The sequence below is a fragment of the Oncorhynchus gorbuscha genome, unplaced genomic scaffold (assembly GCF_021184085.1).
Source record: "Oncorhynchus gorbuscha isolate QuinsamMale2020 ecotype Even-year unplaced genomic scaffold, OgorEven_v1.0 Un_scaffold_1484, whole genome shotgun sequence".
NCBI classification, from domain to species: Eukaryota; Metazoa; Chordata; class Actinopteri; order Salmoniformes; family Salmonidae; genus Oncorhynchus; species Oncorhynchus gorbuscha.
Window position 1 is genome coordinate 36724 of NW_025746250.1, and position 15933 is coordinate 52656.

General features: G+C 46.2%; 1 protein-coding gene and 1 long non-coding RNA gene across 4 annotated transcripts in view; one reads left to right on the plus strand and one right to left on the minus strand.

Moving 5' to 3' along the window:
• The window catches only part of LOC124023033 (gamma-secretase activating protein), a 44808-nt gene that overhangs the window by 3004 nt on the left and 25871 nt on the right, over window positions 1-15933 (minus strand). For 2 of the 3 annotated variants that reach the window (XM_046337609.1, XM_046337610.1), the window contains 5 exons: window positions 12162-12223; window positions 8651-8746; window positions 5723-5817; window positions 5375-5494; window positions 1446-1507 (listed from right to left, as the gene is read on the minus strand). In XM_046337609.1, coding sequence (XP_046193565.1) covers window positions 5425-5494; window positions 5723-5817; window positions 8651-8746; window positions 12162-12223 — 323 coding nt within the window. In that variant the 3' untranslated portion in view covers window positions 1446-1507; window positions 5375-5424. Of the gene's footprint in view, window positions 1-1445; window positions 1508-5374; window positions 5495-5722; window positions 5818-8650; window positions 8747-12161; window positions 12224-15933 lie in introns of those variants that run through there. The other variant, XM_046337611.1, reaches the window with a different exon arrangement.
• Window positions 8466-12833, plus strand: LOC124023035. The gene is made up of 4 exons (XR_006836652.1): window positions 8466-8776; window positions 8949-8996; window positions 12165-12353; window positions 12775-12833. It is a non-coding gene; the product is annotated as an uncharacterized LOC124023035 (long non-coding RNA).

Genomic DNA, 15933 nt, shown 5'->3' on the forward strand with positions numbered 1-15933 from the left:
CACCACACTCTGACCTCCACCCCAAACACAACCGAGGTCAGAATACGATGTCTGTAGACACCTCCACCACACTCTGACCTCCACCCCAAACACAACCAAGGTCAGAATACGATGTCTGTAGACACCTCCACCACACTCTGACCTCCACCCCAAACACAGAGGTCAGACTACGATGTCTGTAGACACCTCCACCACACTCTGACCTCCACCCCAAACACAACCGAGGTCAGAATACGATGTCTGTAGACACCTCCACCACACTCTGACCTCCACCCCAAACACAGAGGTCAGAATACGATGTCTGTAGACACCTCCACCACACTCTGACCTCCACCCCAAACACAACAGAGGTCAGAATACGATGTCTGTAGACACCTCCACCACACTCTGACCTCCACCCCAAACACAACCGAGGTCAGAATACGATGTCTGTAGACACCTCCACCACACTCTGACCTCCACCCCAAACACAACCGAGGTCAGACTACGATGTCTGTAGACACCTCCACCACACTCTGACCTCCACCTGTAGACACAAACACACCCCAAACACAACCGAGGTCAGAATACGATGTCTGTAGACACCTCCACCACACTCTGACCTCCACCCCAAACACAACCAAGGTCAGAATCTGTAGACACCTCCACCACACTCTGACCTCCACCCCAAACACAACCATCAGACTCTGTAGACACCTCCACCACACTCTGACCTCCACCCCAAACACAACCAAGGTCAGAATACGATGTCTGTAGACACCTCCACCACACTCTGACCTCCACCCCAAACACAACCGAGGTCAGAATACGTCAGACACCTCCACCACACTCTGACCTCCACCCCAAACACAGAGGTCAGAATGTAGACACCTCCGCCACACTCTGACCTCCACCCCAAACACAACCGAGGTCAGACTACGAAGTGTCTGTAGACACCTCCACCACACTCTGACCTCCACCCCAAACACAGAGGTCAGACTACGATGTCTGTAGACACCTCCACCACACTCTGACCTCCACCCCAAACACAACCGAGGTCAGACTACGATGTCTGTAGACACCTCCACCACACTCTGACCTCCACCCCAAACACAGAGGTCAGACTACGATGTCTGTAGACACCTCCACCACACTCTGACCTCCACCCCAAACACAGAGGTCAGACTATGCAGAGAGAGAAGTGTATCTGAAGGGAATTACGTTCCATTTCCGCTCGCTTCACTCGGGACGGAATCCCCCCTATAAATATGAGAATGAAGAGCAGAAGGAATGAGTCTGTTTCTCTGTTGTACCTTCTTCACTTCCCCTCTGGGCTGCAACAACAGTCCAAGAATCATCTGATTGGCTAAAACAATCATCACATTCCACTGCTTAGACAGCAGGAAGTAACAAACAGCAGCAACTACAAGATGCAAATAACACCTTTGAGAGAAATGTAACTTTACCTCTGGTAGTCTCTTCAGAATGCTGAACTTCAGCTCCTCGTTGGCATCACTGTTGTCTAGATCTACACAAGAGGAAAAATAAACCGTTTTTTAATCAACTTAAAATCATCCAAACCTTTAATCTTCAGTAATACTGTTTCTATTGTCCCAGGAGGACTTTTTGGGAGTGTGAAAAACACCAAGGTCAAGTCCATTATCAAACATTATCAACCATCTCTAACTACTACATTATTCTAAACACTTTAAGAGCAAATACACCAATTCATTTAGCCACTTTCTTACACAGAACTTATTCCCCAGAATGCTGACATTTTCCTTTTCACCGTCTAAATGAAAAAATTGAAAACAATCATGTTTTGTACTTTGCTTTCATCTTCAGAGATTGTTTTGTTTGTCCCCTGAGGAAGAGCTGTGATATAAACTGTACTGAAACTGGCCAAGCATGATACACTTTCTAGTATTGCCTTCTGATTGTTACCAGGTACAAACAGAGTCCGTGTGGTAACAGGAACACTAACATCCCACTGTTTGGGTCTTGTAACATCTTAACATAAGACTGTATTGTAATGGGATATCTTAAAAGATTGAGATGTCAATGCAAGTATTGAGAAACCTGTCCAAGCATGAAAGGGTATCGAGGGCTGTATGCATTGCACCCTTCTTCCTACTAGGTACTGACTGTCTGTCTGGGAGGGTTTGTATGAGTTGACCTTTGTATTACAAGAGTGTAAGTCAAGACATTCAGATTCTCTCAAGCAAACTGTTTGGGTATAGCAATAACACTTCAATATCTTTGTATAGAAACAACTATAGATATGAAGATATGAATGCAATTATTGTTGCATTTCAAACTGGATGAGGGATGAGGGCATGTTTAGTCTGAGCTTGTATCTAACAGGGATAAAACCCTGCAGGACTGTGGGTGGGAGTGGTACTGGCACTTGGGCTTCTAGCGCTTACATTCCATGATCATTGTCTTGGCAAACACTACACTGTGCAACATCTACACAACACAGTCCCTCTCTCCAGTCCCTCTCTCCAGTCCCTCGCTCCAGTCCCTCGCTCCAGTCCCTCTCTCCAGTCCCTCGCTCCAGTCCCTCGCTCCAGTCCCTCGCTCCAGTCCCTCGCTCCAGTGCCTCGCTCCAGTGCCTCGCTCCAGTCCCCTCCAGTCCCTCGCTCCAGTCCCTCGCTCCAGTCCCTCGCTCCAGTCCCTCAATCCCTCGCTCCAGTCCCTCTCTCTCCAGTCCCTCGCTCCAGTCCCTCGCTCCAGTCCCTCACTCTAGTCCCTCACTCTAGTCCCTCACTCTAGTCCCTCACTCCAACTACAGTACCAGCCAATCAGTTGTGTTGTGACAAGGTAGAGGTGGTGTACAGAAGACAGACCTATTTGGTAAAATACCAAGTCCATAGTATGTCAAGAACAGTTCAAATAATCAAAGATAAATGAGTCCATCATTACTTTAAGACATGAAGGTCCGTCAACCCGGGAGATTTAATTAACTTTTAATGTTTCTTCAAGTGCAGTCGCAAAAACTATTATGAAACAACAGTGTCCTAACGAGAGAGCACATGTTCTATCACAGGCTAAATCATGCCTCATTAGCTCCTTATGACTGCCTCATCAACCCTGCCAGGAAATGCATAAACTTGATCTCCACTATAAAAAGCATCTAGACATTATCTCCCATTTCTTATAGTGTCATTTGGTTTTCAACAGCAGAAATTTGTAGAAAACTTGCTGTCAGTCTCTCCTTCCTTTTCTTAATGATCTTTTCTCTACCTTCTCATATAACGTGAATGTATCCGAACTAGACAGACAACAAATTGAGCTGGTTGTCATAGCAACATACACAACTCTTTATTTTCAGTTGACTAGCTAAATCAACACTTTGTTGCCAAAACTAAAATGGATGAGTGGAACATTTAGCTGTTTTGATCTTTTCAGATTTGGGCGACACATCATTGAATGACCCAGAGAAAAGCCGCAACGAGTTAAGAATACAACCTAAGATGTGTGTTGCTTCGAGGGCCGGCTAGCAGAGAGGGCCGGCTAGCAGAGAGGGCCGGCTAGCAGAGAGGGCCGGCTAGCAGAGAGGGCCGGCTAGCAGAGAGGGCCGGCTAGCAGAGAGGGAGAGGGCCGGCTAGGAGAGGGCCGGCTAGCAGAGAGGGCCGGCTAGCAGAGGGGCCGGCCAGGCTAGCAGAGAGGGCCGGGCAGAGAGGGCCGTGAAACCATTGGGGGCTAGCAGAGAGGGCCGCTGTACTAGCAGAGAGGGCCGGCTAGCAGAGAGGTTCAGCAGTCTGAGTTGAAGGGGTTTAATGGCACAGGCAGGGAGCCCAGCCAACAGCGAGTTGCATCCAGAGGGCCGGCTAGCAGAGAGGGCCGGCTAGCAGAGAGGGCCGGCTAGCAGAGAGGGCCGGCTAGCAGAGAGGGCCGGCTAGCAGAGAGGGCCGGCTAGCAGAGAGGGCCGGCTAGCAGAGAGGGCCGGCTAGCAGAGAGGGCCGGCTAGCAGAGAGGGCCGGCTAGCAGAGAGGGCCGGCTAGCAGAGGGCCGGCTAGCAGAGAGGGCCGACTAGCAGAGAGGGCCGGCTAGCAGAGAGGGCCGGCTAGCAGAGAGGGCCGGCTAGCAGAGAGGGCCGGCTAGCAGAGAGGGCCGGCTAGCAGAGAGGGCCGGCTAGCAGAGAGGGCCGGCTAGCAGAGAGGGCCGGCTAGCAGAGAGGGCCGGCTAGAGGGGCAGAGAGGGCCGAGAGAGGCCGGCGGCTAGCAGAGAGGGCCGGCTAGCAGAGAGGGCCGGCTAGCAGAGAGGGCCGGCTAGCAGAGAGGGCCGGCTAGCAGAGAGGGCCGGCTAGCAGAGAGGGCCGGCTAGCAGAGAGGGCCGGCTAGCAGAGAAGAAAAAAAAGTTGTTCACTTCATCAAAACTGTCACTAAGGAAGAGTTTAACACCCTTCCATTTCAACGTCATAGATTTAGCCGGTGGTCATTTGTGACAGAATGCGGTTTTAACCAATCAGCATTCAAGACTAGACCCACCTGTTGTATAAACTTTGATGAACATGTACTTCATAGTATGTGTGTGTGTGTACTGTATCTTTATAACTTTGTAATGTCACCTTCACACTGAACTCCCAAGACCTATAACTCAAAGGCTTTTTGACAGTTACAGTGACCATGATAAATCAATGAACAAAGTGGCATCTTATATTTTGTGACTGAGCTATTGCTATTAGTGTCCTCTGTTAGATTAGATTGACCTCTAGGTGTACGTCCCAAATGCCATTCCTTAAATAGTGCACTACTTTTGACCAGAACCCACTTTCAACACGGTTACAGTATTAATCTGTATTGAAGCATGAAGGAGGCAGACACGGTTACAGTATTAATCTGTATTGAAGCATGGAGGAGGCAGACACGGTTACAGCATTAATGTATTGAAGCATGGAGGAGGCAGACACGGTTACAGTATTAATCTGTATTGAAGCATGGAGGAGGCAGACACGGTTACAGTATTAATCTGTATTGAAGCATGGAGGAGGCAGACACAGTTACACTGTAAGTAAGACAATAATGAATCTAAGAGGTTCCAGCTTACTGGGGAAAAGTACAGAACTGTATTGCCAGCTCTCTGACTCAGTTTTGATGAGGACACACCTTCCTGTAGTAATTACTGAGAAATTACATTATGGCACAATAGCTGAATCATGCCATCTGATAAATTGTGTGTATGTGTGTATATACAGGGTATATGCACGTATTGCGTGTGTGTGTAGTGCGTGCGTGTGCATGTAGTGCGTGTGCGTGTGTGTGTGCATGCGTGTGTAGTGCGCGTGTGTGTGTGTGTGCGCTGTGTGTGTGTGTGTGTGTGTGTGTGTGTGTGTGTCTGTGTGTGTGTGTGTGTGTGTGTGCGTGTGTGTGTGTGTGTGTGCAGCGTGAACCTGTCATGAGTCGTGAGACGAAGGTCTCGGTGAGCTGCAGCACACCATGGTCAACGTACTGCAGGAAGGTGTGTCTGGGGAGACAGCGAACCCCCAACACGGACAGTAGAGTGTGATACCCTGCAGACACACAGCAACACCACGTCAGATGCCATTTGCTTGAATATGTATTTAATATTGTAGAGGCCGGCTCTCTATAAGCTCTGTTGAAGGGCTTTGTTATATTGAGACACTGGACAGGGAGGTTAAAATAAGTTTAACGCCTTGGTTATTTCGAGAAGGTTGAACAAGGTCAAATACATGAATAAACAGTGTTATTTTGAGATGATTAAACAGGGTTCTTCTTACCAGGAGGGAGGGGGAGACACAGAGTCTTTGTAGCCTCCAGTATCCGACACATCACGTGAAACACGGCCCACTCTGCTGAACTCCCCCGCTGCTTTCTACAGCAGAGAGGATAGTAAACATCAATGGGACAGGACTTGCACACACACTGTAGACACACACACACACTGTAGACACACACACACACACTGTAGACACACACACACACACACACACACACACACACACGTAGACACACACACACACACACTGTAGACACACACACACTAACACAAACTAAACACACACACTACACACACACACTAACACAAACTAACACAAACTAAACACAAACTAAACACACACACACTAACACACACACATACACACTGTAGACACACACACTAACACAACACACTGTACACACACACACACTGTAGACACACACACACATACACACACTGTAACAACACACACACACACACTAACACAAACACACACACTAACACAAACTAAACACACACACAACACAAACTAAAAACACTCTCAACACAAAACTAAACACACACAACACACAACACAAACTAAACACTACACACACAACTAAACACACACACACAAACTAAAAACACACTAACACAAACTAAAAACACACGATAACACAAACAAAAACACACTAACACACACACACACAAACACAACACACACACAGACACAACACACACAACACACACACTACACACACACACACTAACACACACACACTACACACACACACACACAACACACAGTAACACACACACACAACACACAGTAGACACACACACACACACACACACACACTAACACACACACACACTAACACACACACACACTGTAGACACACACACACACACTGTAGACACACACACACTGTAGACACACACACACACTGTAGACACACACACACTGTAGACACACACACACTGTAGACACACACACACTAGTAGACACACACACACTTACACACTGTACACACACACACTAACACACATACACACTGTAGACACACACACACTAACACACACACACACACTGTAGACACACATACACACTGTAGACACACATACACACTGCACACACACACTGTAGACACAGTAGACACACACACACTAGACACACACACACACACACACACACACAGACACACACACACTGTAGACAAACACACACACTAACACAAACTAAACACACACACTACCACACACACACACACACTAACACAAACTACACACACACACTAACACACACACACACACTAACACAAACTAAACACACACACTACCACACACACACACTAACACAAACTAAACACACACACTAACACAAACTAAACACACACTAACACAAACTACACACACAAACTAACACAAACTACACACACAAACTAACACAAACTACACACACAAACTAACACACACTAAACACACACTAACACAAACTAAACACACTAACACAAACTAACACACAAACTAACACACACTAAACACACACTAACACAAACTAAACACACTAACACAAACTAAACACACACACTAAACACACACTAACACAAACTAAACACACACACTAACACAAACTAAACACACTAACACAAACTACACACACAAACTAACACAGAGAAACAAACACAAACTAAACACACTAACACAAACTAAACACAATTAAACACACTGACACAAACTAAACACACACACTAACACAAACTAAAACACACACTAACACAAACTAAACACACTAACACAAACTAAACACACACTAACACACACTAAACACACACACTAACACAAACTAAACACACTAACACAAACTAAACACACTAACACAAACTAAACACACACTAAAACACACTAAACACACACTAACACACACTTAACACAAACTAAACACACACACTAACACAAACTTCACTAACCTGTTTAACACAAACTAAACACACACTAACACACACACACAACACAAGCACAGCACCAGAGGGCCTAGTTTTACTTCAGCCACACAGACTCCAGCATGCGTCTGATCAGCAACAAATGAATACACACACACACACACCACACACACCAAACACACATCCCAAACACACAACACACACGACAACCACACACATACAAACACACACACAAACACACACACCAAACACACACACACCAAACACACATACCAAACACCCACACATACCAAATACACACACACAGAGAAAAAAGAGTCAGGGATGAATTAAACATCTGATTTACTTTTACATGATAAGACCACTATTAAAACGTTTCCACACTTCCTGTTTCACAGTTTCACACACTGAACACTTCCTATTTTCACTGAGCAACAAATGAATAGTAGTCTGTGCCAACAACACTGGAGAATCAGGTGTTACTATGATTTATTTATACACTAACTTTCACAACCTGACACACACACACACACACACACACGCTAGCCGACTAACATACACACACACACCGCTAGCCAACTAACACACACTGTGACTGACCAAGCATGACCACTCACATCCTCTTCTCCTCTCTCTCTTACTGCAATAACAGGAAGAAACACTACCACATTTACTCCTGACACACACACACAGAATCTCTCACACACAGACAATCTCTCACACACACACTTTATGGAAAGGCTTGTGTCTTCCTGATATGGAGTGCGCTATTTCCATGTGAGGTTCAGGGTTTTCTTCAGTCAGTGATATCTATGTATGATGTACTGTACAGAGCCGCTCTGACGTCATAACTGAGCTGTGAACAGTGAGAAGTAGATCTGTCATCCGCAGGAGGAAGTACATGTATTGGAGGATAATGGTTATTGTCATTTCTCAACTACAATCTGTCTGTCTCAGGCCTTTCTTTGTGTAACCGCAAAAACAATGGAAACAGTGTTTGGGTCATGTAGAATAAGAACACACACCAGCTTGGCCACGTAGTTCACCACCAGCACGTCGATCTTCTTCTTCCCCAGGCGAGGCAGGTGTCTGTTGAGGTGCTCTCTCAGCTTGTCCACCATCTATAGGAAACACAACACTTCACATTGAAGGTGTGTCTTGTGTGTGTGTGTGTGTGTGTGTGTGTGTGTGTGTGTGTGTGTGTGTGTGTGTGTGTGTGTGTGTGTGTGTGTGTGTGTGTGTGTGGTTCCCTTGATGTTCCCCTGTTCCTCTGTGTCCCTGTTTCCCTGCTCCTCTAACATTGTCCTACATTCTTATTATCAGGAAGGAGAGTGGAGCAGGAGCCTACTGGGACTTACATACACACTGCAGGTAGGCACACACACACACACACAAACTGCAGGTTCACACACACACTGAGGTACACACTGCAGGTACACACACACACTGCAGGTACACACACACACACTGCAGGTACACACACACACACTGCAGGTACACATTCCTGGAGCAGGAGAGACCTATCTGACCTGCAGGTGGAATAGCCTGCTGGGAGCAGAGCTGACGAGCCTAAGAATAGTTACCCTGCTGGTTGATGCTGAGACGACCACAGCTAGACTACCCTAGTGTTTTACAACTGGGGATAGGTAGAATAGTTACCCTGCCGGTTGATGCTGAGAGGACCACAGCTAGACTACCCTTGTGTTTTACAACTGGGGATAGGTAGAATAGTTACCCTGCTGGTTGATGCTGAGAGGACCACAGCTAGACTACCCTAGTGTTTTACAACTGGGGATAGGTAGAATAGTTACCCTGCTGGTTGATGCTGAGAGGACCACAGCTAGACTACCCTAGTGTTTTACAACTGGGGATAGGTAGAATAGTTACCCTGCTGGTTGATGCTGAGAGGACCACAGCTAGACTACCCTAGTGTTTTACAACTGGGGATAGGTAGAATAGTTACCCTGCTGGTTGATGCTGAGAGGACCACAGCTAGACTACCCTAGTGTTTTACAACTGGGGATAGGTAGAATAGTTACCCTGCTGGTTGATGCTGAGAGGATCACAGTTAGACTACCCTTGTGTTTTACAACTGGGGATAGGTAGAATAGTTACCCTGCTGGTTGATGCTGAGAGGATCACAGCTAGACTACCCTAGGTTTTACAACTGGGGATAGGTAGAATAGTTACCCTGCTGGTTGATGCTGAGAGGACCACAGCTAGACTACCCTAGTGTTTTACAACTGGGGATAGGTAGAATAGTTACCCTGCTGGTTGATGCTGAGAGGACCACAGCTAGACTACCCTAGTGTTTTACAACTGGGGATAGGTAGAATAGTTACCCTGCTGGTTGATGCTGAGAGGATCACAGTTAGACTACCCTTGTGTTTTACAACTGGGGATAGGTAGAATAGTTACCCTGCTGGTTGATGCTGAGAGGATCACAGGACTTGATTTTACAACTGGGGATAGGTAGAATAGACTGGTTGATGCTGAGGATCACAGTTAGACTACCCTTGTGTTTTACAACTGGGGATAGGTAGAATAGTTACCCTGCTGGTTGATGCTGAAGGACCACAGCTAGACTACCCTAGTGTTTTACAACTGGGGATAGGTAGAATAGTTACCCTGCTGGTTGATGCTGAGAGGACCACAGCTAGACTACCCTAGTGTTTTACAACTGGGGATAGGTAGAATAGTTACCCTGCTGGTTGATGCTGAGAGGACCACAGCTAGACTACCCTAGTGTTTTACAACTGGGGATAGGTAGAATAGTTACCCTGCTGGTTGATGCTGAGAGGACCACAGCTAGACTACCCTAGTGTTTTACAACTGGGGATAGGTAGAATAGTTACCCTGCTGGTTGATGCTGAGAGGACCACAGCTAGACTACCCTAGTGTTTTACAACTGGGGATAGGTAGAATAGTTACCCTGCTGGTTGATGCTGAGAGGACCACAGCTAGACTACCCTAGTGTTTTACAACTGGGGATAGGTAGAATAGTTACCCTGCTGGTTGATGCTGAGAGGACCACAGCTAGACTACCCTAGTGTTTTACAACTGGGGATAGGTAGAATAGTTACCCTGCTGGTTGATGCTGAGAGGATCACAGTTAGACTACCCTTGTGTTTTACAACTGGGGATAGGTAGAATAGTTACCCTGCTGGTTGATGCTGAGAGGACCACAGCTAGACTACCCTAGTGTTTTACAACTGGGGATAGGTAGAATAGTTACCCTGCTGGTTGATGCTGAGAGGACCACAGCTAGACTACCCTAGTGTTTTACAACTGGGGATAGGTAGAATGATGCTGGTTGATGCTGAGAGGATCACAGTTAGACTACCCTTGTGTTTTACAACTGGGGGTAGGTAGAATAGTTACCCTGCTGGTTGATGCTGAGAGGACCACAGTTAGACTACCCAGTGTTTTACAACTGGGGATAGGTAGAATACCCTGCTGGTTGATTTTACAGACTACTGTGTTTTACAACTGGGGATAGGTAGAATAGTTACCCTGCTGGTTGATGCTGAGAGGATCACAGTTAGACTACCCTTGTGTTTTACAACTGGGGATAGGTAGAATAGTTACCCTGCTGGTTGATGCTGAGAGGACCACAGCTAGACTACCCTAGTGATTTACAACTGGGGATAGGTAGAATAGTTACCCTGCTGGTTGATGCTGAGAGGATCACAGTTAGACTACCCTTTAGTGTTTTACAACTGGGGATAGGTAGAATAGTTACCCTGCCGGTTGATGCTGAGAGGATCACAGTTAGACTTAAAGTGATTTACAACTGGGGATAGGTAGAATAGTTACCCTGCTGGTTGATGCTGAGAGGACCACAGCTAGACTACCCTAGTGTTTTACAACTGGGGGTAGGTAGAATACTTACCCTGCTGGTTGATGCTGAGAGGACCACAGTTAGACTACCCTTGTGTTTTACAACTGGGGGTAGGTAGAATAGTTACCCTGCTGGTTGATGCTGAGAGGACCACAGTTAGACCCCTTGTGTTTTACAACTGGGGATAGGTAGAATAGTTACCCTGTTGGTTGATGCTGAGAGGACCACAGTTAGACTACCCTAGTGTTTTACAACTGGGGATAGGTAGATAGTTACCCTGCTGGTTGATGCTGAGAGGATCACAGTTAGACTACCCTTGTGTTTTGATGCTGAGAGGATCAACTGGGGATTAGGTAGAATAGAACCTGCTGAAACGCTAACGTCACTTAAACCTCAGGAACAGCAATTTCAGGTTGGAAATAGTTGCTGCTGCAAGGCTAAAAACTCCTGGGAATAGACTGCAATGTCAGGATCAAAAGGGACAACTATTTTTATCATGCGTGTTGTGTGTTGTCAGCTAACTGCTTGCCCTGATGAACCTTGGTCTTGGTAAGCTGGACAAGCCTGCATTCCAACCCAGCACTAAAACAGTGCTGACACTGATCTAAGATCAGTTTAACATAGAGCCTAGAGCTGTCTGTGCCCGAGGGCACCTTCCACCCAGAGTATCATGGCTGCTGTATCTTGTGACTCACCAGGCCTATGAGCGCCCTCTGCTGGCTGTCCTCCTCCTGGAACAACGGAACCACTTTCTGGTCTGCAGAGGAACAACATAACACCGTGGATTTAGACTTTTCATTACATCTCAAAGAGTTGGACATAAGGCAAAACAAACAGTCATGAGTCAGGACGAGGAAGAGGATCGCCTAATGATTTAAGAGAGATGAGTAAGTAGGGTTGCACATTTTGGGGAATATTCAGAGGTGGAAACTTTCCGTGGGAATTAACGGGAATATATGGGAATTAACAGAAATATATGCAAATTAATATTAATACCATTTAAATGTAGATGTTTTTTGCATTGGATATATTTACCATATCATATGGAGACAGAAACATAAACCTTTTACCTTTTCATATGTAGACATAATTCAAATGATTAAATTCTTCCAATAGAAATACAAAAAAATATTTTGTACGAATTGAACTTTAATTAAATGAGTTGACTCTTCTCATGGGATGATTTCACTGAACAACAACAGAAAGGGAATATTGAATATTGATCCATCGCATCTCCCAAAAATGTATTCAACATAAATCTGTAAAATTATAGTGTAGAAACTAAAGCTTTGGTTGTCTTCCTCTCAGGCTTCCATGTCTTCTCCCTGGACCTCCTCAATGTCCACCTCTTAAACATCAGACTGAGGCCTCATCTTCACTGTCCCTTTCCAACCTTGTTGAGGATGGCTCGTTGTCAGGCTCAAAAAGCCTCATATTTGCCAGGATGGCCACCAATTTTTTGGGGGGTGTGATTTGGAGGATGATGGAGGCAACAGGGGAAAGAGCCTCAGATCCACAAAGTCCTTTCCACCAGGTGGCTGATGAGATATGTTGTCACGACTACCATGGTGCATCTCCATCCCAAAGCCCTTGCTTGGAAGTGGATTCAACAGACTGCCAAGAACCTTGCCCTCATCCAGGCCAAGGTGGCGAGACACTGTAGTGATGACACCATAGGCCTTGTTGATCTCTGCACCAGACAGGATGCTCTTACCAGCAGACTTGGGGTCCAAATGTACGCTGCAGCGTGTCCATGGGCTTCAGGCAGAAGTCTTCATGCTTTTTGATGTATTTCAGAAGGCAGTTTCCAGCAACATGAAGTGGTCTTCAGGGCAGTATGGATTTATTCTCTTTCATCTGCAGCAGAGTCTGAACATCATGGCATTGTCTCCTCAATGGCTCTCTATGGTTTTTGCTTACCAGAGGATCCTCTTGACGGAGCTGTCCATTCGGCAGACTGATATGGCCATTTCTTGCAGAGACTCCTTCCCCTCCAGGAGACTGTCAAACATGATGACGGCACCACCCCAACGGGTGTTGCTGGGCAGCTTCAATGTAGTTCTCTTATTCTTCTCACATACCTTCTGTGGTCTCATTGATGACTGCCTTCAGCTCATCTGCAATGTAGAGTCTGGTGTGTCTGTTGTCCCTTGTGTCTGTGCTCTTGTAGAATACTGTTGAGGGGTGGAGATGATGTAGTTATTTATTCCTTGGCCACGAACATTCGACCACCCATCAGAGATGATTGCAATACAGTCTGCTTTCTCTACGATTTGCTTGACCTTCACTTGAACTCTGTTGAACTCTGCATGCAGAGGGACATCTCCATGGTCTTTTCATTGAGGGGGACATCTCCATGGTCTTTTCATTAGAGGGGGACATCTCCATGGTCTTTTCATTAGAGGGGGACATCTCCATGGTCTTTTCATTAGAGGGGGACATCTCCATGGTCTTTTCATTAGAGGGGGACATCTCCATGGTCTTTTCATTAGAGGGGGACATCTCCATGGTCTTTTCATTGCAGAGGGACATCTCCATGGTCTTCATTGCAGAGGGACATCTCCATGGTCTTCATTGCAGAGGGACATCTCCATGGTCTTCATTGCAGAGGTACATCTCCATGGTCTTCATTGCAGAGGGACATCTCCATGGTCTTCATTGCAGAGGGACATCTCCATGGTCTTTTCACTACAGAGGGACATCTCCATGGTCTTTTCATTACAGAGGGACATCTCCATGGTATTTTCATTACAGAGGGACATCTCCATGGTCTTTTCATTCTCCATGGTCTTTTCACTAGAGAGGGACATCTCCATGGTCTTTTCATTCTCCATGGTCTTTTCAGAGGGACATCTCCATGGTCTTCATTGCAGAGGGACATCTCCATGGTCTTCATTGCAGAGGGACATCTCCATGGTCTTCAGAGGACATCTCCATGGTCTTTTCACTACAGAGGGACATCTCCATGGTCTTTTCACTACAGAGGGACATCTCCATGGTCTTTTCACTACCTAGAGGGACATCTCCATGGTCTTCACTACAGAGGGACATCTCCATGGTCTTCATTACAGAGGGACATCTCCATGGTCTTCATTACAGAGAGGACATCTCCATGGTCTTCATTACAGAGGGACATCTCCATGGTCTTCATTACAGAGGGACATCTCCATGGTCCATTACAGAGGGACATCTCCATTCTTTTCATTACTGGGGGACATCTCCATGGTCTTTTCAGAGGGTTTCTTACATCTCCATGGTCTTTTCATTACAGAGGGACATCTCCATGGTCTTTTCATTAGAGGGGACATCTCCATGGTCTTCAGAGAGACATGGTCTTTTCATTAGAGGGGGACATCTCCATGGTCTTTTCATTACAGAGGGACATCTCCATGGTCTTCATTGCAGAGGGACGGGACATCTCCATGGTCTTTTCACTACAGAGGGACATCTCCATGGTCTTCATTGCAGAGGGACATCTCCATGGTCTTTTCATTACAGAGGGACATCTCCATGGTCTTTTCATTACAGAGGGACATCTCCATGGTCTTTTCATTACAGAGGGACATCTCCATGGTCTTTTCATTACAGAGGGACATCTCCATGGTCCTTTCATTGCAGAGGGACATCTCCATGGTCTTCATTGCAGAGGGACATCTCCATGGTCCTTTCATTGCAGAGGGACATCTCCATGGTCTTCATTGCAGAGGGACATCTCCATGGTCTTCATTGCAGAGGGACATCTCCATGGTCTTCATTGCAGAGGGACATCTCCATGGTCTTTTCACTACAGAGGGACATCTCCATGGTCTTTTCATTACAGAGGGACATCTCCATGGTCTTTTCATTACAGAGGGACATCTCCATGGTCTTTTCATTACAGAGGGACATCTCCATGGTCTTTTCATTACAGAGGGACATCTCCATGGTCTTTTCATTACAGAGGGACATCTCCATGGTCTTCACTACAGAGGGACATCTCCATGGTCTTCACTACAGAAGGACATCTCCATGGTCTTCACTACAGAAGGACATCTCCATGGTCTTCACTACAGAGGGACATCTCCATGGTCTTTTCATTACAGAAGGACATCTCCATGGTCTTTTCATTACAGAGGGACATCTCCATGGTCTTTTCATTACAGAGGGACATCTCCATGGATAAACTGAAACAATACAGTCAGAGAAGATGACAAGGACAATGAAGGGGGGAGAGGAAAAAGTCAACTTGCAAGGGGAAGTTTCTGTGAGTCGGGATATTGGTGTGGAGAATGACGAATGGTGGTCAGTATGGGAGAGAGTATGTACGGGTGAGAGACAGACAGAGGGACAGCGAGAGAGTGAGACAGAGTAAGAGCGAGAGAGCAGTGTGTGTGACAGAGAGTGAGGTTGTGTATTGTCTGTGCGTGGCCCATGTGAGGTAGTTGAGGTACAGCGATGTCCAATCTCGTGGTTGAGCAACATTTGCAC